The following is a 23851-nucleotide window of genomic DNA, read 5'->3' as shown; positions in this document are numbered from 1 at the left end:
ATGGCATAAGTCCCTAAAAAATTTATTTTGATACAGATAAGTCCCTAAAAAAATCAGCAAAAGCTAAAAGAAAAAAAAAAGTTTGTTTAAGCTTTAATAAGTAAAATAGTAAAATACAGTTTAAAATAAAAAAAAAAATTAAATAAAAAAAGTATAAATATAAAAAATTTCTATTATCAATGTATAAATGTAAAATTTAAAATAAAAATTAATATTTAGTGTAAATTTCTCAATAAAATATAGGGTAGTTCTACAATGGACACTCTAATATTGGTCACAACCATGCACCCTTCAAATCTTGAATAGTGGTTGGTTATAATATTGAGACACATGCTATTTTAGTGGATTGTCGAACATAGAATATTTATTCATTTATTTTTTTTTAATTATTTGTTTATTTATTTACAAAATATATATGAATATTTATTAAAAAAATTGAATTATTAATTTTTTGACATATAATTTTCTGAATTGTTTCCTGTATTTCTTTTTTATTTTATTTTTTCTTCCGACAATGTAAATGTTTCATGATATTCAATTGGATATATAATACTTTGACTACCTATATAATACCGAAAAAGAAAACAAATAAAAAGACATAAAAAGAAAATAATAGTAATAATATTAAAGAAGGTAAGAACTTATTATTAGAATATTTTATATATGGAAATTATTTTCTAATTAAGAAAATGATTTTCTATTTAAGGAAATAAATAAATAATTAATTTTCTGATAAATGAATATTTTATATTCATTGAATCTGGACAAAATCAATTATGTAATATTCTATATATGGTCAGATTTCTATATTCATTACCTGATTTGATTTCCTGAATTAATTGTCAAAATATTCTGACAATTAATGTGGCGCCGATACTGTTGGAGTATCTCACCTATAAATATAGGGTCTCGGTCCCCGAGCTCCTCACTCATTCTGAATTCATTCAGCAAATTCCATCTAAAGAGAGTTGAGAGAGCGAGGAAGCCCGAACTCCAATACCGAAGCTATCGCAGGGATTGAAGCTCAAAGATCAATGGCTGGAGGTACATCGATCCTTTCATTGCATATATTATTGATATGATTACAGTTTATTTTCCGCATTTCATATCATTTGTATATGCTATATTACATACACTATATATATAGTCTAACAGTTGGTATCAGAGCGGATTTATCTCTGCCTTGATTTTGGTTGAGTTTCATATATATACATATATACACTATACACTGTTCATATATATATATTTATTTTGGTTCGTTGTTGGTGTATATACTCATATTCATACAATCCCGTTTATATATATATATATATTTTCATACGCATATATATACAGTTTTATTCCTACCGTTCATTTATATATATATAATACATACACGTATATACAGTAAACATACATTTTTCATTTTTTTTTGGTATATTTACGTGTATATATATATTTTTATGTATATATATTGTATATTATATATATGTTTTATCGCATAATACATTCATAATATTCATTTTCTTTATGTGATATATACATGCATATATATATATATACGTGCATATATATATAATCACGATCGGTCCATGGTTTTGTTTTTTCTATTTTTCATTTTTTCAGTGTTCATTTCGAATTCTAAATATATTACTATATTAGTATAGTATTATAGATCGATCTAAGCATTGAAAATCTATTGAAAAAACTTGAGGATGGAAATTTTTTTTCGGTTAAAACTTTTTCGGACCCGATTAATTTCGTGATATTAAAGTATATATTTTTTCGTGTTTTCGTGCATAAAATCTATGTGGATCTCTTTATTATTTGATTTAGAACATTTTAGATTTGAAAACACGCAATTTGGTCGTCGGAAACGCAATTTTCGATCGGGTTTGGGTCGGGTTCGACGGACCCGCGTGCAGAAAAACGGGTCAAACTCGACCTGGTTTGGCTGGAGAAGACGACGCAAACGACATGACAAGTCGTTTGTCAAAAACGACGTGTCGTTTGACAAAAACGACGTGTCGTTTGAAGGCCTTCATTTCAGCTGTCGTTTGTAGTAAACGACAAGTCATTTTTCACACTGTGAAAAACGACATGTCGTTTTTCCTATTCTGTGGCAGCCCTTTGGTGAATGAAACGACGTGTCGTTTTTCCCTTGGGGAAAACGACGTGTCGTTTTTATGTGTGTTCTGCACCCTTTAGATTGATAAAAACGACGTGTCGTTTTTGCCTTTTGCAAAAACGACATGTCGTTTACAGGCAGTGGTTTTTTCAAAAAAAAAAAAAAGGAAAAATTCCGAATTTTTTATAAATTTTTATTTATTTGGAATATTAATTATTTTCCTATTTTTTTGTGTTAACTTAGTCAATAAATTGCATTTAGTTAATTTTCCATTTTTGTTTAATACATATATATAGTATAAATTGAAAATGGAAATTTGTTTAAATTTGGTAATTTATTACATGATTTATTTAGGCATGTAAAAATTGTGTTAATTTGTGTATTTAATTATATATTACCAAATTTCTGCAATTTATTGTCTAAATTAATTTTGAAAAATCTGTCATTAATTTCATATTAAGGAATTTGCATTTAATTAATGATCATACATTAATTGTATTATTTTGTATTTATTTGACAAATTTATGTTTAATGCAATTAATTTTGATTTGTATGATTTAAATGCTATACATAAATTCCTTTTATAGTGCTAGATATATTTAGAAATATTCAAACATTAAGATAGGTTGAATATTTTATTTAGCAATTAAGTTTCAAAAAACTTTATAAAATTATTCATAAAATATTCATAAAACTTAATAAAATGAATAAAATATGAATGAAACGTAAGTAGTTTTGTGGTTTGACATAAGAAAACATGAACCTGGGACAAATGCTCATATCTAGAACGGTTTTTAATGATCTTCGGACGACCACACTAGGAGCACTAATCTCAGTGATTGTCTATTATGTTAATAACGAAATTACTTTTAGGTAGAGCCCAATACCTAATGTCTAAAGTGAAAATATAATTTTTTATAATTAGGGAGTAGCCACAGCATCTTTAATTATATAAAATTATATATTAATTAAAATTCACCTTAATGGACAAAATTTGTAATTAATTATTTAGATATAATAATTTTACCCCACAGGGATTTTATTATATTTTTATAATTAATTAGGATAATATATTAAGTTAAATTCTCTTAATTTACCCCACAGGGAGTTATGAGGATTTGAATTAATAGTGTTATCACAAATTTTAATTAAAGATAGATTTCATTCCTCCATTATTTCTAAATTAAATACTTCAATAAATCTATCATAAAGTTCATCTAATTTTATTAGATTTAAAATTTAGCCCACAGGCAATTTTAGATTTAATAAAATTTTCATCTTCATCATGTTTCTACATTGGTAAAACATGAATTCATTAAAGCCTCAATTCTTTTAACATCTAAATTTTTTGTAATCCTATTCTTGCAGCTATTTCATCCACCTCTAAATACACTGAAATCACTAGTGAAATCCCTGAGCTTAGGAGTGACAACTTCAAAATCTGGAAGGAACGAGTTCTTCTCCACCTAGCTTGCACTGACATGGATTATGCAATAAGAAAAGATGAACCAGCTGCTATCACTGATACTAACACTGCTGCTGAGATTGCACTACGTGAAAAGTGGGAGCAATCTAATCGTCTTTGCATCATGTTCATTATGTCCAGAATTCCTATGGGAATGCGTGGATCGGTGGAGCCACCTGAGAAGGTGAAAGACTTTATCAAAGTTATGGATGAGCAGTTTGACACTTCAGATAAATCTTTGTTCATCAACCTCATCCAAGAGTTCTCGTCCACAAAACTCACCTGTGTTAAAGGATCGAGTTCGAGAACACATTTCTAAAATGAGGGACATCACTGCTCATTTGAAGAAACTCGACGTTATCATTCCTGATACCTTCCTGGTTCATTACATCCTTCACAATCTTCCTCCACAGTATGGGCCTTTCAAAATTTCCTACAACACACATAAAGAAAAATGGACTATCAATGAATTGATGACCATGTGTGTTCAAGAGGAAGCCAGGCTCCTACAGGAGCAAGGAGAAAGTGTTCACCTGACCACTCAACCTAAGAAACGCAAGCCATTCAAGAAGAACAAAGGGAAAAAGCCCATGACTCCCAAGGCTGCCATAAAGAAAGATTCCATCAAATGTTTCTTTTGTAAACAAAAGGGACATGCGAAAAGGGAGTGCAGCCAGTTCAAGAAATGGATGGATGACAAAGGTAATCCAATTTCCTTAGTATGTTATGAATCTAATATGGCTAATGTTAATCTTAACACATGGTGGATTGATTCTGGTTCAACAATTCACATAACAAATTCCTTGCAGGATATTCATAATCTAAGGAAGCCAGTGGCAAGTGAGCAAAGCATCTTATCTGGAAACAAGATGGGCTCACATGTGGAAGCTATTGGAACATGCAATTTAGTTTTAAGTAATGGTTTTGTTTTAAAGTTAGAAAAGACCTTTTATGTACCAAGTTTCTCTAGAAACTTGATTTCAGTTTCAAGACTTATACCCTTTGGTTTTTCCTTTACATTTTCAGACAAATATTTCAATTTATATTATAAATCTGAATGTGTTGGAAATGGTACTTTGTCTGATGGTCTTTACTGCCTTAATTTACAAAATAATACCACTAATAATGTTATGCATGTTCACGCTGGCACTAAAAGATGTGTTATGAAAGAGGATTCCTGTACATTGTGGCACCGGAGATTGGGACATATCTCCATTGATAGAATTAAAAGGTTGGTAAAAGATGGGGTACTCAATACCTTAGATTTCTAGACTTTGATACTTGTGTGGATTGCATTAAGGGAAAGCAAACCTTCAAGTCCGTCAAAACCGGTGTCCATAGGAGTTACGAAATATTAGAAATCATACATACTGATATATGTAGTCCAGATATGGAGTCACATGGTCAGAAATACTTCATCTCATTCATAGATGATTACTCACGCTACATGTATATCTACTTACTTCATAATAAAAGTGAAGCATTAGATGTCTTTAAGATATTTAAAGCTGAAGTAGAGAAACAATGCAACAAGCAAATTAAGATAGTAAGATCAGATAGAGGAGGTGAGTATTATGGTAGATACACAGAAGATGGACAAGCACCTGGTGCATTTGCGAAGTTTCTTGAAGAAAATGGGATTGTTGCCCATTACACCTTGCCCGGTACACCCGAGCAAAACGGTGTTGCAGAAAGAAGAAACCGAACATTAATGGACATGGTGCGGAGTATGCTTAGTAGCAACTCTAACCTTCCTAAATCCTTGTGGACTGAAGCATTAAAGACATCTGTGTACATATTAAACCGAGTTCCAACAAAGGCAGTCTCAAAAACTCCTTTTGAATTATGGAAAGGTTGGAAACCAAGTTTGAATCATGTACGCATTTGGGGATGTCCATCTGAAGTCAGAATATATAATCCACAAGAGAAGAAATTGGACCCAAGGACCATAAGCGAATTCTTTATAGGGTACGCTGAAAAGTCTAAAGGTTACAAGTTTTATTGTCCATCTCATAGCACAAGAATTGTGGAATCAAGGAATGCAAAATTTCTTGAGAATGCCTTGATCAGTGGGAGTGATCAATCAAAGGACTTAGGTCCTGAGAAAGATCCTTCAGAACCTTCCACTTCAAAAGCAAGATTGATAATGGTTAACACTCCTGTAGTTCAAACGAATGTTGAACAACCATTACCAATCACTGAAGGTCCACAAGTTGGTAATGATAATCCAGTAGATCAAGATGTTCAAGAGTTGCCTGCAACTGTTGAACAACCTGTTGAACCTGCTGAACCAGCTGCTGCTCCCCAAGAGCCTGTTGGTGAAGTCTTAAGAAGATCTACTAGACCTATCAAACCAAAGATTTACAAAGACTATGTTGTGTATTTATTAGAATCTGATATTGGAATTGGAAATGATCCAGAAACGTTTTTACAAGCTATGAACAGTAGAGAATCAAAATTGTGGTACAATGCTATGGATGATGAAATGAATTCTATGAGGTGCAACAGAGTCTAACACTTATATATTTGATTCGGAAAAAATATATATATTTATATTTTAATGGTTTCTTCCACCAACCATAACTTATATAATTTATTAAATAAAGAGTTTTAATTATAAGTAGATTCATAGAATTAAAAGAGAGTCAAATGGCAGCAGTGGTCTTTCTTTGTTGAAATCTTGATTCAAGATTGAATTTCCATCTTTGAATGTATACTTTTATTAGAGGGACTGAGGGTTGGAGAGGGAATCTCCCGTTGGACTGTGGGGTTGAGGGAAAGGGAGTCGTCGGTGGTGCCGGAACTGAGGGAGAAGGAGAGAGGGTGCCGGAACTGAGGGAGGAGGGAGGAACCGTCGGCGACAACTTGGAGTGAAGAAGATGAAGAGAGTGAAGAAGATGAAGAGAGAGAGATGGATTGTTATTTTTAGGGATATTATTTACTGTGCATTAGAGTTATATGGCCAATCAAATAATAATTTAAAGGTTGTATAGGTGGACCCCAATTTTACTAAGGTTTGATTCTCTACAACAAGCCTTATCACAAAAATCTTTCATTTAATAGCTGTCACCAATTATATTTTGTGATATTGGACACACTGGTGAGCCGAAGTGTCTATTGAAGAATTTTCCTAAAATATATATCTATAAACCTTTATAAAAAAGAGAATAATTCTTTGGGCTTTTGATAGTTAATTTACAAATATAACCCTCATTGAGCTATAACTAAGGTAACAGGTGTGATAATTTCTATAAAACTTTATTAGCTTTCTTATTATAATTTTTTATTTATTTTTTTCCTTTCAAGGGAATAATATTGTTTTATTGTATTAATTTTCTTCTCCCTTAATTATATGCCCTAGATTGGATTTCCACTCCTCCAAAACCCTCTTCTTCCCAAAAAGACCACGATCAGTGCTTCCACACCGCCAACGATGGGGAGTTTAGGGGGTACTGTTTACACGACCACCACCATCGCCACCCACATCAAGAAATAGGGTAGAGAAACACTACTCCCGATCGGATCAACAGGTTTGTCCTTCTAAACACAATATAAAATATTGAAATAAAAAGCTTTAACGAATTCCAATCGATTTTAATCTTTCACTCTTCGCCCCAAATATACCATTTATTTGAGGGATTTTCTTCATTCTATAACTTTTGTTTGTTTTTTCCTTTAATTGCTTTCTTCATTCTATAACTTTTGTTTGTTTTTTCCTTTAATTGCTTTCTTCATTTGCAGACGGATTGGAGGCCGAGTTGATGCAGAGCGCCATGGCTCTTCAACAAGCAAAAAGGTTACTTGCAACAATACTATATGTGGCCGTCGGAATCGTTGCCTTGAATTAGGCAGTTGCCCTTACATGGTCTCTTATGTCTCAGGAGAAACATCTACTTCTGGAGTATTGATAGAGGATGTCCTGCACTTGAAAAGGGAAGATAAATATCAGGAACTTGTTGAGGCATACATCACTTTCGGGTGAGTTCCATTTCATCTTGTTTATTTGTTATAAATGAAATTTTTGTTAAACTTGATTGGTATTGTTCATTTCACAATTTAAACGTCTGTAGATGATTATGTATCATGAATTATATGCAGTTGTGGAGAGGTTCAAAGCGGTTCATTCCTTGATGTTGCAGCTCCCAATGGTTTATTTGGGCTTGGAATGGAGAAGATATCAGTACCTAGCATTTTATCGAGGGAAGGGTTTATAGCAAATTCTTTTTCCATGTGTTTTGGACAAGATGGGGTTGGAAGAATTAGTTTTGGTGACAAGGGCAGTCTCGATCAGCAAGAGACCCCATTTAATTTGAACCCATCACAGTAAGTGGTAAATTCTCTTGTACTTGATGGTGATAACTATTTAAGTTGGAATATTAAATTTTGGCATAGTAGAAGATTTCCATTGCATTGTTATTTTTGTAATATTCTCATTTTCTTTCTGGCAGTCCAACATACAATATCAATGTTACCCAAATTCGAGTTGGAACAACTTTATTTGATGCCAATCCGGCCATCTTTTGCTAGAGCAGTTCTTTCCAAGGTGGATGGCTAAAATTTCACTTTTTTATGTCTCTAGCTTTCTGTTATGAATGTTCTTATCTAAAAGTTTTGTTCCTTTTGGTCCAGGATCAATTGAGACAAGAACTCGAAATGGATCCTGACTTGCCTGCTGTTTTGGTAATGGGAGGTGGTGAAGGAATGGGACCTGTAAAGAAGACTGCAATGGCTCTTCGTGAATCACTTTATCACAAAGAAGCTGGCAAACCAATTGGACAGTTAATTATCATATGTGGCCGAAATAAAACACTTCTATCCAGACTTGAATCTGAAGAATGAAAGATTTCAGTCAAGGTGAGTAGTTGACTGTACTTAGCTTTTTATTTTTTCTTACCATAACTGAGATTAAACTCCAAAACAGTAATATTTCTTTGTCACCCTTTTTTAGATTAGAGGTTTCGAAAACCAAATGGAGAAATGCATGGGAGCTTGTGATTGCATAATAACAAAGGTGACCTACTTAGAAAGACACTCTGCATAGGGTAATATATATATGTAGATAAATATATTGTCATGAACATTTCTGATCATTTTATTATTGTTTTTCATAGGTTGGACCTGGTACAATTGCTGAGGCCTTGATTAGGGGGCTTCCCATCATCCTAAATGACTACATTCCAAGACAAGTGAGTGATCATTTTTGTACTATTCTTAAAGATCAATTTCTTTACACATAATATCTAATTAAATTAATGAAAAAATTAAATGCTCACTACACTTTATCTCTCTCTCTCTCTCTCTCTTTCTTAAATTGACATTTGGCAATTTACATGTATTACAAAATATACACTTGTCAGCCAGCATGTAATTACAAAACTATTATAAACTAAAACTTGGCAACATGCATGTACTTATAGTATATTCAAATGACAAATAATATGGTTTTTTTTTTGTTTTTAAATAACACATATACATATAAATACTACTGCTTAATCCAAATTTCTCATTTGCTTAGGTAAAAAGAAAAAAAAAAGAACTCCACACTTCTGGACACTATTAAAATCAACAAACTTTCATCTAAGCTACTTCAAGATGACGACAATGTAAGTTAAATTCTTTACTAATCCATTCATATAGTATTTTAAATGAGATGAATTATGAATGAAAGGCAAGGCAATAAAGATGGTATAGTTTACTTTATTGTGGTTTTGAGTATTTTTCTATTTTTATTGATGAATTGATGCTTGAACACTTAAAGACCTAATCTTTCATCTTTGTTTAGTTTCACCATTTAAATATTTACAATACTTGTCTGTTTTAGTTCATAGATTCCAACCTTGATTATTTGGGGGTATTTTCTTTTTTCTTATTTAGTTTATCACTTTTAACAAGATATAAAAATTACAAAAATTATATTCACTTTTAAAAATTTCTCACAGGTTGCTAAGTAATAACTTTTATTATTATTATTATTTCATTCATATCTTATATATCTCTTTTAGTATTATATTTTAATTTCTTACTTTGTATGCATCTGATCTTTCCTCCATTTGTAGTGTATAGAACACCTTTACGACAAGGTTCACACGCTAATAACTTTAGACAAGTAAATTTTACACCCACATTTATTTTGCATGCATTTTTTTGCCATGTCATAATAGTTTTAAGAATTTGTACAACTATATTTGCTCTGCATGTTTTTTTGTTCTCATCTCATAATAATTATTTTAATTATATAATATTTTAACTCTTTTGAAAATTTAGGCCACAGAGCAATGACTTGAAATACCAACTAATACCTCATATCACAAGAGGTCAAACTAATTGGACAGCCAAAGTAATTGTAGTTGAAAAAACTCCTCCACGCCAATCCAGAAACTCTGTCAAATATCAGAATTTGCTTCTAATTGATCCACAGGTAAAAACCAATTAATATATTTTCATTTTACTTACTGCCTATTAATATTGACCTATATTATATATAATGTTTGTAGGGAAACCATATCGAAGCAACTATTTATCAAGCTGATATTCAAGCCTTGCATCAGACATTGCACATGACAAAAGCATACGCAATTTCTAATGCTAATGTCAAAGATTGCAAATTGGATTACAAAAAATATGGAGATCTCCAATGGGTCATAACTGGAAAAACTAAAATTAAAGAGCTCCAAGAAAATTATGATGATCTGTTGATGTCTACTTACAACTTTGTGCCTCTTAGTAATATACAACAGTATATTGATCTTCCATCTAAAGAAATTAGTAAGTTTCCACACTTAGCTCCCTTTTTCACAATATTACATACTTCTACTAATTATAATTTTGGTTCTTCTTAGATTTGATTGCTGCTGTCATAGACATTCGTCTTAAACGTCAAATACACAATCGTCATGGAGAAGCTACAATCCAAGAACTTGTTCTTGTGGATAATGAGTAAGTTATTTCAGATTTCTTTTTATTATATAATATTAATATATTACTTTATTAAATTTTATTATTTACTTTGTAGGTTTAACATAGCTACACTTACAATGTAGAATAATTTTGTTGACAACGAATGTGCTGCAATCTCAAACATCATTCATAAGAAACCAATTATGATTGGAACACGACTCAAAGTGGTTTGCTACAATGGTAATCAAATAATTATTACTTTTTTTAAAAAAAAATTCATACCAAATTATTCTAAAACAAATTTAATCTTGTAGGCATGTCAATATCCACAAAAAACTCAAGCTGCTTTTTAATTGAACCTCAGTTGGAAGTTGCTAAAGATCTTCGTGCCTGGTAAGATATAAATCTATCATATGCTTCCTAATGCTTTCATATAATCACTATTACCTTACTAATGTATGTTTTTTAATGTTTCAAAAATTAGGATAACTCGAAACAACTGCATCCTCAATGAGAGGATCACTCAAAAAGCATATCTTCTTCCTGCAACAAATCTTTCACCTCCTTCTTCTAATCAAATTACTGATATAAGCAAGATAAATGACATGTTAAACATGGTAAACTCCTTTTAACTTCTCCTTTTTTATCATTTTTATTTTGTTCTTTTATTATTTTCTCAATTAGATAACATTACAATGTAATCTCCCATTTCAGCAAACAACTTTCTAGGTCAAAGCAATTGCTAAAGTCACAAATTATGGCCAACCATTTTGGTATATGGCATGTCCCCTTTGTAACAGAATTACTAGATCTGAATATGGGGAAACTTTTCACTGTCTATATTGCAAAAACAATGATCTCAAAGCAGTCCCTAGGTAATTAGATGACTTAGGCATTTTCTCAAGTTTTTTTTCCTTTTCAAATTATATTTTTACTAACACTCATGTCTTGCAGATGCAGAATAGATGTTGAACTTACTGATTCATCAGCTTGGATTACAGCAACTGTATTTGGGGAAATTGCAGAAACATTGTTCTCATGTAATGCAACAACCCTGATGAATACCAAAATTAAGGTTTTCTCACTCAATCCACAAATATCTTTTTACTTGAGATAAAATAATCAGCTTATTCTTTTAAACATTCTCTTACTAATAAATTAAATTGTTATTTTATAGGCAAGTGATAGCATTCCTAACGAACTTCCCGAACTACATGACAACAAAGAGATACTAGCTTACATTAAGGCAGTCAAACAGGACTCCACTGAAGGATGGAAATTCAACATCACTTCGTTTCTTAATACAACTCCACTCTCAAATGAAAAATTAATCTCTAATGCTTCAACTTCCCATCCTAATCCAACTCCACTTGTGATTCTTCCTGAAAAGAAACACAAAGTTACAGCTGACGATGAGGAGAAGAAACATGAAACTACTAACGAAGACGGAAACAACCACAAGGCTTCTAATGAAGATCAGATGCAGTAAAAAGTTTGGGTGTGATAGAATTGCTCTTTTGTTACTCTTTTGAAAATTATTTTGAAAGTTCCATGATGGAATACATATGTAAATAGGCCACTTGTTGGAACACTATATCATAGGCTTCCACTTTTGAAAGCTCCATCACTACTGGATGGAATGAATATGTAAATAAATAGGCCACAACTTAGGAACACTTTAACAATCTTTTGAGTTCCATTACAACTTGAAATGAATCATGTTGCAACATTAAAAAATTTTGCAACCTTAAATTATTATGAAGTAAATTATTATAATGTCAATATTACATCTTATATGCTATTTACGTGCGGAGCACGTAAAGCTACACTAGTATATATATATATATATATTTATATATATTCTTGGGTCTGATTAGGATCCACTAATTAAATATTCATTTTCCATACAATTACATTATGATATATGTATTTGATAATAATTTTAAAATATAAGTGCATTCTAAAATTAAAAGAAAATTTTCAGTTCTACACTAATTAGCCAACTCATTTCATGTGTACCTTATCAAGCTTCTTTTTTTTTTTTATAGAACACTACTATAAGATAAGTAGTGTCTTATACTATCATTATATCATTATGTACCTAACATTTTACAATTGGTTAACAAATTTTCATTGGGCAACAATTTTCGTATACATATGAAACATAAGTACTCATAATAATTAAATGAATAGAATAAGGTTATAATTACAAGAAAAACAAAAGTACAATAATTAAATATAATAGTGGACTATTCTATATGGTGAGACCTTAAATTCAAGGGATAGTGTAATTGGTACAATTAATAGTGGAAGTATTCATATGAATTAATTATGATGAATTGACCTTTTTCATTGATTAAAACCAACAAAACCTAGTTTAATCTTTATCATTTAGTGATCATCACAATCACTATTGAGACTAATAATTGAAATCAAATCATAAAAGAATTGGAAGAATTTCTTCCATCCATAATGTTTAATTATTGTCTAACCTTATGATCAACATTATCCACATGTGATAATTAATATTAATATAATAGTCAAAATGAGAAAGAGATGTCATTAACAAGTAAAAACAAATTTGTGATTATATAACTCTTAGTCCAATTACTAATGTGTTGTAATTAAAAAAAAAGTACAACAAATTAACACAAACATAAATAGCTAACTTAATTTATATTTGTGTTTAAGGATGTTTTTATAGTTCACCCTCTAAAAATGGATATATTGATGTATCCCATCGTATTTTTGATACTTAAATAGTTATAATTTCAATTTTTTTTTATAAAACAGTATAAGGAAATTTTAAAATGCACCTCTTGAAAAGGGGTGCGTCGATGCACCTTCATTTATTTCGGTATCTAGAAAAAAATTTAGTTCGATTTTTTTATGACTATATATACGTTGTAGTTATTTAAGACATCCTGTAAAATTTTGAGAAATCCAAAAAAATTAACACGCCAAAAATAGTGTTCAAAGAATCTATTGCATACGTAACTTTTTTATTTTATACGCATGTAAAATAAATAGCTTGAACATTGAATTCTATATTGTAAATTTTAAATTTCTCAAAATTTTACATATGTCATAAATAATTATAGCATACACAACTATAATAAAAAAAAAAGTTAGACTAAAAAAATCTTCTAGATGCCGAAACAGTTAAGGGTTGCACTGGTGCATCCATTTTAGTGGGATACATTGTAGAAGTACTCTATATAAATATATTGTAGTTATTTAAAACATCCTATGATTTTTTTAAAATTCAGAATAATATTTACAATGTGGGAAAGTAATTCAAATAAATTATTTCGCATGCATATAAAAGTAAAAATTTATGAATGTATAGACTGCTTGAACTTTATTTTTGACATGTAAAATTGTTTTGAATTTCTCAAAATTTTAATTTCAGTTGTTCTTATATAACTATAATATATATTGACATATCAAAATATATTATAATTAAAACTATGTTGATATCAAAAATACAAAAATAGTACATGAATACACACGATTATATTTTAGAAGGTGCACCATAAAATTTTATTTTGTTTAATCAAATGAAATACTAAGAAACAAATGCTTACACTATGATTAGTATGCAAGATTTTAAGGTGGATAAAAAAATATTAAAAAGTATAGAAATTTATAACAATCCAACCTCACAAAATGTTAAAAAAAAATATAAAAATTTATAGTATGATTTTTGGTAATTAAATAAATTTTATATTTGGTGTGCATTTATATATATATATATAAAAAAAAAAAGCTAAAAAAAATAAATTTTTCACACTTTGGAAAAAAGATATATAGAAATCAAATATTATATCATTCTATATATTAAAAAAAATCAAATATTATAGTTTTAAAAAATATAACACGTATTAAATATTATCTTAATTATTCATAGTTTCTATGAAACCTACAATCTTAATTCTTAATCATTCTTATTTGGACTCACACATACCAAACATAGTCTTATAATGACTCTTTGCCACACACTTATTCAACCAATAATAATTGTTCAGAAACTTTGTTAAAGGAAAACAACCAAATTAATATATATAATCAAACTTATTAGACAAAAGGATTAATTTAATTAATTATATATTATATTATTCATGCATTGCAAAGTATGTATTAAACCAACAAACTTACAATAATATATGTTATCCTATGTAAATAATATTTAATAATAAAGTTTATACCTTTACAACATGACCTAATTAGTTATTGACCAATGAAGTAACCTTTTATGCCATACCAACACATTAATTAGCAAGAGTTGTATTTGTTTATATGCATTATTGTTTATGATATGCCTATTGATTATTTAAAGAAATTAATTGCACCCAAAATTAATTAATTGTTTAAGGATCATGATGTGTTATGATGATGATTATTACTTTTTCTATATAATTAAAAATTAATAATAGTTCAATTTGATGTTTTATGATGTGTCAACTCACATCTTATGAATAAAATTAGGTTTATACTAGGTTTTCTCAATTGTTATTGATTTATTATATGTGATAAAATAAATATGGAGGAGTAATGTTTTATTCATCTACTAATTATTAATAAGTCTCTTTCTTAGCAAAAAGAAAAAAAATATTATTAATAAATCTCATGACAAAGAACATAGAATATGGATTATGGTGTTATTCAAAATAAATAAAATATTAATAAAGGAGATAAGATTGAGTCCTATAAACAAACTTAATTAGTGTATGAAATCATCACAATTTAAGATTTAGTCATATATGATAAAATTAAATTAATATTGCTGGCTGAGTATAGATTGGAGTTAGTTTAGTTAATTTTATTAAAGTAAAAAAATTACATAAAAAAAGTCATTATTTGATGTGTCAAATAAGATATATGTTCATTTTTGTTTTGACACACCACTCAATTATTTTTTTTATTGTTTTATTTTTTTAAGAACTTTAAACCATAAATTTATGAGAAATAACTTTTCTAAATATTATGTTATTATTAATGCAATCAAGTATTAAATTTTATATAATTTAATGTGATAGCTTTAAGAGAATATCACTATACTAACTAATCGTAGGACATAATCTTTAAAAAATACGAGACACTACTTGTGTCCAATAACAATATTCTAAATTTATTACTATCCACCATGAAAATATCACCTAGTATTATAAATAGCTAACTAAGAATATAGGTCACTCGTTTTCTTGCTATTTTTTTTAAGGGTAATTGTTATAAATTAAAGAAAACAATATCAAAAGACAAAAATAAAAAGAATTCCTGCATTCAAAAAAACTTACTATTTATCCTAAGGACATGCTAAACCAGACTATGGGTCGCAACATTAATGTTGCATTAATGTTGCAATTCACATAAAAAAGAGTTGTTTACGAAAAGCTATACAGTAAAACTTTAGTATCAAAAAAGAAATCTCTGAGATGTGATTCTGCCCCACAGCATATCTATAAAAAATGTAGATCAATATCAAATTAAGTAAATAACAAAAATATAAAAATATCAATTATAATGTAATAATTATATTGGGGTGTGCGTAAATCATCTAATCCAATGACAATCGACTGATCCAATTATAACCGACCGCCAAACATTAGATATCCAATTGTAATCGGATCGGATTGGATGTTATTTTTGAATATCCAATTTGATCGAATCGAATGTTGGATGGGGTGTCTAAAAATCCAATACATCCAACATCCAATCGAACTAATTAGTATTTTCATTTAATTTGGATGAGTAATTAGATTTTATATTGTACACGATAAATATATTTATATATAAAAATTAATATTAAAATTGTACTCTTTTTTTCTTAGTTTGGATAGATCCAATTCGATTCAAAAAAAATACTAAGTCTGAAATATTGAATAAACCCAAATTAAATCAATAAATATATATATAATACATCTAACGGATAGAATCGATCCAATCTAACATCCAATGGATGTTGGATCGATTGGATGACTGAAATTAATTGGATCAGATCGGATGGTAAAATCAAACATCCAATATATAATTAGATCAGATCTGAATAGACCTAAAAATATTAGATGTAATCCAATAAACACCCCTAATTATTATATCTATAAAATCTCTATTGTTGAGAACATAACCACTATATCTAATTTATTCTTATACCAAAATAAAATTATGATGACACGTTTACTATAATATTCAGAATCATAATAAATTAATAGAAAAATACAACAGAATCAATGAAGAATAATTATAATCAATATTTGTAATATGTTAATTTATTAAAATTGTTTAGAAATTAAATAATTTATCTTGTTTGCTTTATCAAGAAACATAATTACAATAATTAAATTGACTAAATTATCATTTATAGTTAAACTATAATATATAATAGTTATTTTGTAAAATATATTTTAAAAAATAAAGTTGTTATTGTATATTTAATATTAAAAAATAAAATAAAATTCATTACCTTAATGATATTCTTAAAAAAAATGATAGTGAAAGTATTTCTTTTATTCCATATTTAACAAAGTAGTAAACAAATATAAAAAATAACTACCTTATTATTGATTCTTATTAGTTGTTAGTAAACATAAGCTAAAACCTTTTAAGTCCTCCCCTTTCTGAATTGAATTGGAACAATTAAAATACATAATACCTTTTTAAATTACTCTTTATAAATAAAACCAGTTTAATTTTTAAGTGAGTAATTAGTGTATTTTAATTAATCCACACACACAAAAAAAAAATTACAACAACAAAAAACTCCTTCCATTTTATAAGCTAATAATTAAAAAACATAAAAGAAAAAAAAGAAAAAAAAACATATTTTATGTGTTTAGTTTAGCCTAATAAATAGTGATTAATAGTTAATACAAAATAGTATTAGCTTAAAATTGTAGTAAAAAGAATAGTTAAAGTCGTTATTAGAAGTAACTAACTAACCAACAAAACAAAAAAGCTTCAATCTTTGAATGAATGGTCTCTTTCTTCTTCTTCTTCTTCTTCTCCTTCTTCTTCATTCCTTCTCTCTCTCTCTCTTCTTTCTCTCTCAATCAAATCCAACCCAGAAACGAAACTTCTCACTTCATCATCATCATCTTCATCCTTATCCATTAAATCACTACAAAAAGAAGAAAAACCCATTTGAATGAAACTAAAGTTGACGCCTTTATCACCTTCTCATGTCTTCTTGTCTTCTCTCCAAACTCCACCATGGATTTCACGGTACTCATTCTTCTTCTTCTTCTTTTTCCCAATTTAATTTCTGGGTTTTGATTATTTTGTATGAATGAATGAAAAAAAAACAGAGATCGAGCTCTTTAACAGCGGGAGAACGGATCTGTGCGGCTTTTTTACCATTCGTTGCCATTGTTGAGGTTTTCATATTAGCCATAGTCGATTGCTTCGATTGTCGCAGGTCTATTCCCAATAAGAAATTTATTTACCATTTTGAAGATCTAACTCGTCTTGCTGATGAGACCAGATGTATGTTTGTTTGATTTGATTTTGCATTTTTCAGTTCTGTAAAATCCCTAATTTTGGGTCATAATTGATTTGGGGGTTTTTATTGCAGTTTCTGTGAATGAAGTTGAGGCTTTGTATGAACTCTTTAAGAAGCTGAGTAGTTCAATCATTGATGATGGTTCTATTCACAAGGTATACCAAATTACACTATTTTCATTTTCAATCTCATTTTTGCTAAACTTTCTTTGATAATTTGAGGAAAAAAAATCTATAGTTAGCTCCGAAAAGAACTATTCTGTAAATCTGTTTTGTCATCTTGGAGAATTTTTAATTTACAGTGTTGAAAATGAGGTTCAAACAATTAGACTAAAAGCTCTTCTGAATGTCGAAACGATAAGTGTATTTGAATGACTTTTTCAGGAGGTGTACTGTAGAATTATTCAAATGTTTCTTCTTGTTTATTACTGTTTACATACTTGAATAGTATATCATTGATTTTGAGTTGAAAGTCTTATGATGAGTGAGATTGGTTATGAGTTTTACAAGCCTTTGTTATCTTTGTAGGAAGAGCTTCAATTGGCACTGTTCCAAACCCCATATGGTGAAAATCTTTTCCTAGACCGGGTAAAAGAATTTGTTGATATTTTGAACATTAAGTCAAGAAAATCAAACTAGCTTAATTCATACCTAAGTTTTGAACTGTTTTTCTTTTGTGTTGGTATATAGGTTTTTGATCTTTTTGATGAAAAGAGAAATGGTGTTATTGACTTTGAAGAATTTGTACATGCACTCAGTGTCTTTCATCCCTGTGCACCTATAGATGAAAAAATTGATTGTAAGTGTGTTAAAAAAGAAGAATTTCTAACCTTAAAATGAAATGCAAAACAGATTTACACACACTAACCCGATTTTCGGGTACTTTTGTTCTCTTGGCAGTTGCATTCCGGCTATACGATCTGAGACAAACTGGATTCATTGAGAGAGAAGAAGTAAGCATATTCTTATGCAATAATAGTTAGTAAATGTATGTGTTCGTCTTTTTAACTAATTATAAGATTGGTTAGCGATATTCTCAAAAATTATTGCATCAAATTATATCAATGCGACACTTTACTGGTGCCTTTTAACATTTCTTTTATAAGAATGGCCTCTCTTTGATTCCTCTTCCAGGTTAAGCAAATGGTAGTTGCAATAATGATGGAATGTGATATGAAATTATCAGATGATCTTCTTGAAGCCATTATTGATAAGGCAAAGTGTCTCAATTCAATCACATTCACTTGTTCTCATCTTCTTAACAACTCATTAGTTAGTTAGTTAGTAACAAGTTTTTCTCAACATGTTATTGCAGACATTTGCTGATGCTGATGCAGATAAGGATGGTAAAATCAACAAAGAAGAATGGAAAGCATTCGCTGTTCGAAATCCCGCCCTTTTGAAGAACATGACTCTTCCTTACTTGAAGTAAGTATATGCAAATGCAGCCACAGCTAATTAGCTAGCTACCCCCATGTTTCTCTACAAGCCTTACCGAAACTCGATTTTCTTATTATGCAGGGACATCACCACAGCATTTCCAAGCTTCATCTTCAACACTGAGGTTGAAGACTGATCATTTTTTTTTACCGGGATTTCGCTCGGTTGAAACCACTAGTTTAAATCGGAGAAACCTTGCCATTCTTCCCTGTAACTGAGGCTGCATTGTGTTGCCTTATCAGGTCTATTTAATCAAATTTTGTATATGAATTCATGTCATATTCTTAGATTGTACAACATGTAATTTTTCTTTCTTTTTCTCTTGATTTTGTGAAAAAGAACTTGCTAATTTACCTAAGGTAATTTTGTTTGATATTTGTAAATTTTACTATTAGGTATGGTGATTGTTCTATTATGATTCTAAAGACAATCTTTAGTAAATTTAAGAAAAGATTAGTCATTTTTTTTAATGTAAGTGTCATTATCTTATAATCCTATGATTAGTTATTTCAGTCTTTTGCTTAAGGTTTTGGTTTTGTCTTGTCATTGCTTTTTTGAATTTAATAATATGGTTGATTAGTTTATATAATAATTATCCTTAAACACAATTATTGAATTTAAATATATGTTTTGAGTAATAATTAATTGGCATTATTTAGGGAAGGCTTTGACCATAGTGACAAATGTAGGCAATTGTTTAAAGAAGATGTCATTTTCACATTTGATTCTCATTAAAAATAAACAAAAATACTTCTATTTCATTTTTGTTAAATAATTAATTCCATTTTAATTTTGAAAGTACCACATAAAGAGAAGATAAGTTTTTATACCAAAAAATGGAATTTTGGAGAAATAAGGCATAGAAACTCATGAAATATTTTTAATCTTATTAACTTATGAAACAATTATTGCGAGCTCTCAAAAGCTAGTGTGCCATAAAATTGTGACCTTACAAAGAAACAAAAAAAATTATTAAAAATATGATGTAATAGTTTTTCATTTCATAATTACAAAGCACTATGTAAATACTCATGTTGTTGATTTATAGGGCAGTCAGAATAACATACTTGTATATAAAAGCCATAAATTTGTGAGCGAAGACCCAATAAAAGTTTAAGCAGAGACGTAACAAAATAGTATTAGAGCCTTGACCAAGCTGAAAAGCAGCCAGAGTGAACTCCATGTTAGGATTTTCTTTCATTTTATTATAAACAACTTGAAAAGCTTATTTTAGATAATTTTACCATTGAGCTATATATTTATGTAATAAATTTTATTCTATTTGTTAATGAATATTTTTGTTTTTTATATGTATAAAAAATAAATCCATTATAATTATATTTAAACAAAAACATTTTTTTCTCACCAAATTAGATTCCTCTAAAAATAAAGAAACAATGTCTTAAAAAAAATATCATTAAAAAAATAAAGAAATTAAATACTTTTTACAAACCAATATTTTATTGTCACTCTCAATCTCACTCACTACCCACAGTTTTGATTTGTGTAAACAGAGAAAAAAAAAGAAGAAGAAACAGAACAACAATGGCGGACAAACCAAGCCGAGCTCTTGTACTCTACGGAGATGGCTTCGCTCCTCTCATCCACTCATCACATACCCATCTCCATTCTCTTGCCTCCATAGCTTCATGTGGCTTCTTAAGCCTCCCTAATGCTCCTTCTTCAGGTTCTTATCTCTCTTTCTAATTTCTCAATTCTTAAGATATTCACAATCAATATTTGTATATACCCATATATATGTTTATATACTTCTTCCATGGCTAAAGTTATCAACTTTCATTAATAATACCCTTTTTTGAGTTTTATGACAAATGGGTCTATTTAATTAGGGCTCATAAATTAAGTATGAAAGTTTTGATTTTTATCCTTTGAATGAAGAAATAGTGAAGTTAGTGCAAATGGGTATGTGTTTGTTTTTGCTGATATTGTTTATACTTTCTGGGATTTTTACTTGGATTTAGATTTGCAGAAAACCAGGATGACAGAATAGTTAGGGAATTTGGAATATTGGTTGATGCATCATATGAAGCTCATCTCAATTTGGTGAGATCAATAATCATTTAATTATAACTCTTTTGATTATTATTCTAGTTTTATTATTGAATATATAGCATCTTTCCCAATGACACTTAAAGGATTTTGCTCTTGAATTATCATTATTTATTTTTCTTTTTGTAAAAAAATTACCTTGAACTATGGAATGATTGTAAATATGTTTTTTTAGTTGCTTTTTTTCATTTTTGCGAACAAGTTTTCGATGTAAGAGTGATTCAGGACTAATCTATTGTAATTTGAGAGTTTATGCATAGATAGTACTTTAACGATAAAATTTAGGATTGTATATCCGTAATTTTAGAGTTATGCTTAAATATTTAAGGCCATATACTTAGTTCTAGCTAGCTTAAATTAGCTAAATAAACATTCATACTATAATTATAATCGTGGTTTGTGGTCACATCAATTATTTCCCTAGTTCAATGGGAATTTTCTTACAAAGAAGTAATTCGGGGCGAAATTCTACATGTGTCATAGTTTTTTTAATCTTCTTTTTAATAGTTAAGATACTTGATTTTTCAGAATGAAGATATTAGCCAGCCCTTGATTCCAACCATATCAGAAAGGTTTTTAATCTCTTTGGTTTTCAATCATTTCAGCTTTGTTCCATTCAATATTCAGTACTTGATATTTATCATCATTAAACTTTAGGTTCATGGGAATGAAAGCTGCCTTAATCACTAGCAATTCTAGTTTGGAATCTTTCGGTTCCAAACTCGGTTTCACAGTGTTGCAATTGAAGGACTTTAGTAACAAAAACAACAATCACTCTAAACTGCTCGAATTGCTTGGATTTCAAGAAGGAAAGACGGTTGATATGAGCGAATTCGATTTAGTTTTCTTGCATATCGGTGCTGGTGACAACAAGGACAAGGCAGCTTCCTATGATTTGGAGTTCATCAATTCCTTGGTCGGAGGCATAATGAATGTAGCTCAACTTGGATCCGAAATTGGTTCCCGGCTCCATTTTTCCGTTGTGTTGAGCTATGGTAGTGTTTCAGATGTTGATGATTCTTCAAATCTCTCAATTTCGGTTAAGAAAGACGAGGAAAAATCTGATCTTTCAGTGCTATTTCCTCGTCAAAGTTACACCATGAAAGGCGAAAATCAACGAAAGAATGTTAGGTGAGTTAAATGCTTAATAGTTTTCTGTTATTTTCTCACAACAGAAATTATCTTGAGCTAATATTTTTTGTTGAACAGACACCATTCTCCTATGCTTATGGCTCAATGGCAATATGCTGTGACTCGCAAAGATATGGCAAAGACATTTTCCTTTAAAGATTTCAAAGAGGTATGTCATGACTCATGAGATTATCACTACACAACCCAAAATATTACTCAATTCAATACGATTATAAAGGGCTGTTAGCTGAACTTAAGAATAGTTAGTAAGTAAAGCTCAAATGGCTAGACATGTAATTGTGTTTGCTCCTACGAATTTGGGGGAGGATTGCTATAGTTTCTTGGTTGTCAAGATTAACAAGTATGGTCAATTTTGTTTGCAGAACGGCGGAAATCTGGTAATACCGGCGGATAGGTTTGTGCATGAGGTAGCCTTCAAGCTGTGGAAAGCTCCCAAGTATGGAGCATAATAATAAGTCTTGTAATTAAGGCAATAATGAAGCCAAGAAAGCTAACTCTCATCTCATCATGTCACATATGGGAGTTAATGTTATTCAAAGTGATTTTCAATCTTGTTTTCTTTTGGCCAAATCAAACATTAGTAATGCTCAATATAATAAAAGTATTCCTTTATCTTAATGGTGGCTAAATAAATAATGCCACTCATATTTATATTTCATAATATATTTTAATTATTTCATTGGCAAATTATGTTTCATATTCCAACTTGACACAACTTGGCATAAAGTGAAATTTGCTAAATTAATAATGTGAAATATTAAATTTTGTGAAATAACTTCACTTGATTTACTTTATGCAATTATGATGGTCTATGATTGTTTTGTGATCATAATGGTGGTTTTTGATCTCATTGTCAAATGACTCTTTTATTAGTGTCATGCCAAATTAATTTGAAAGAAAGAAGAACAAAAAATTGTGGTGTAAGCTTTTAGGGTGCGGTTGGAAAGCTAATAAAGAATTAGGTTCTTTTATTTTATACGTGTGTGAAATAAAATATTTGAATTTTATTTTCAACATATTAAATTTTTTTGAACTTTTTAAAAGAGTGGAGAATGTTTTAAATAACTACAACTTAGACGACTATAAAAATAATTAAATCAAAAAATTTTCTTAGATGGCAAAACAAATAGAGGGTGCATCAATAAATTTCTTTTAAATATATATTGTTGAATTTTTCAAATATAATTGGTGGGAAAAAAATCATCCATTACTATTAAATATAA

The 23851-nt window shown here is 29.4% G+C and overlaps 3 protein-coding genes across 13 annotated transcripts; all 3 read left to right on the top strand.

The window, feature by feature from the left end:
- Positions 1 to 6271: 6271 nt before the first annotated feature.
- On the top strand, positions 6272 to 12260 carry LOC133031725 (uncharacterized). 9 transcript variants are annotated; one of them, XR_009684816.1, is made up of 18 exons: positions 6278 to 7102; positions 7314 to 7368; positions 7454 to 7550; positions 7671 to 7902; positions 8021 to 8115; positions 8202 to 8426; positions 8521 to 8583; positions 8684 to 8758; positions 9088 to 9175; positions 9837 to 9990; positions 10067 to 10337; positions 10412 to 10508; positions 10585 to 10709; positions 10784 to 10862; positions 10954 to 11086; positions 11184 to 11344; positions 11424 to 11544; positions 11647 to 12258. XR_009684816.1 is itself a non-coding variant. In XM_061105319.1 (3 exons), the coding sequence occupies exons 1-3, from the start codon at positions 11247 to 11249 to the stop codon at positions 11956 to 11958; spliced, it is 531 nt and encodes a 176-aa protein (XP_060961302.1). In that variant the 5' UTR covers positions 11113 to 11246; the 3' UTR covers positions 11959 to 12259. The 9 variants fall into 9 exon arrangements, 1 of the variants encoding a protein (XP_060961302.1); XR_009684813.1 differs by having other exon boundaries at positions 6277 to 7102; positions 7314 to 7550; positions 11647 to 12259; XR_009684815.1 differs by having other exon boundaries at positions 6278 to 7368.
- Positions 12261 to 17365: 5105 nt separating this feature from the next.
- Positions 17366 to 19873, top strand: LOC115707156 (calcineurin B-like protein 10). 3 transcript variants are annotated; one of them, XM_030635025.2, is made up of 9 exons: positions 17366 to 17690; positions 17774 to 17951; positions 18040 to 18122; positions 18495 to 18554; positions 18657 to 18765; positions 18867 to 18919; positions 19101 to 19181; positions 19282 to 19394; positions 19488 to 19873. In XM_030635025.2, the coding sequence occupies exons 1-9, from the start codon at positions 17679 to 17681 to the stop codon at positions 19540 to 19542; spliced, it is 744 nt and encodes a 247-aa protein (XP_030490885.1). In that variant the 5' UTR covers positions 17366 to 17678; the 3' UTR covers positions 19543 to 19873. The 3 variants fall into 3 exon arrangements, 2 of the variants coding, with proteins under 2 accessions (XP_030490885.1, XP_060962607.1); XM_061106624.1 differs by having other exon boundaries at positions 17402 to 17951; XR_009685205.1 differs by lacking the exon at positions 19488 to 19873 and having other exon boundaries at positions 17397 to 17951; positions 18867 to 18954; positions 19282 to 19339.
- A 958-nt stretch (positions 19874 to 20831) lies between these two features.
- LOC115707147 (uncharacterized) lies at positions 20832 to 23246 on the top strand. Its single transcript, XM_030635016.2, has 6 exons — positions 20832 to 21093; positions 21397 to 21470; positions 22005 to 22048; positions 22134 to 22607; positions 22686 to 22776; positions 22991 to 23246. The coding sequence occupies exons 1-6, from the start codon at positions 20952 to 20954 to the stop codon at positions 23075 to 23077; spliced, it is 912 nt and encodes a 303-aa protein (XP_030490876.2). The 5' UTR covers positions 20832 to 20951; the 3' UTR covers positions 23078 to 23246.
- Positions 23247 to 23851: the final 605 nt, after the last annotated feature.

This window comes from Cannabis sativa, chromosome X, assembly GCF_029168945.1.
Source record: "Cannabis sativa cultivar Pink pepper isolate KNU-18-1 chromosome X, ASM2916894v1, whole genome shotgun sequence".
Lineage (NCBI taxonomy): Eukaryota > Viridiplantae > Streptophyta > Magnoliopsida > Rosales > Cannabaceae > Cannabis > Cannabis sativa.
The sequence above is the reverse complement of the archived record's forward strand: the minus strand, read 5'-3'. Positions and strand labels throughout refer to the sequence as shown.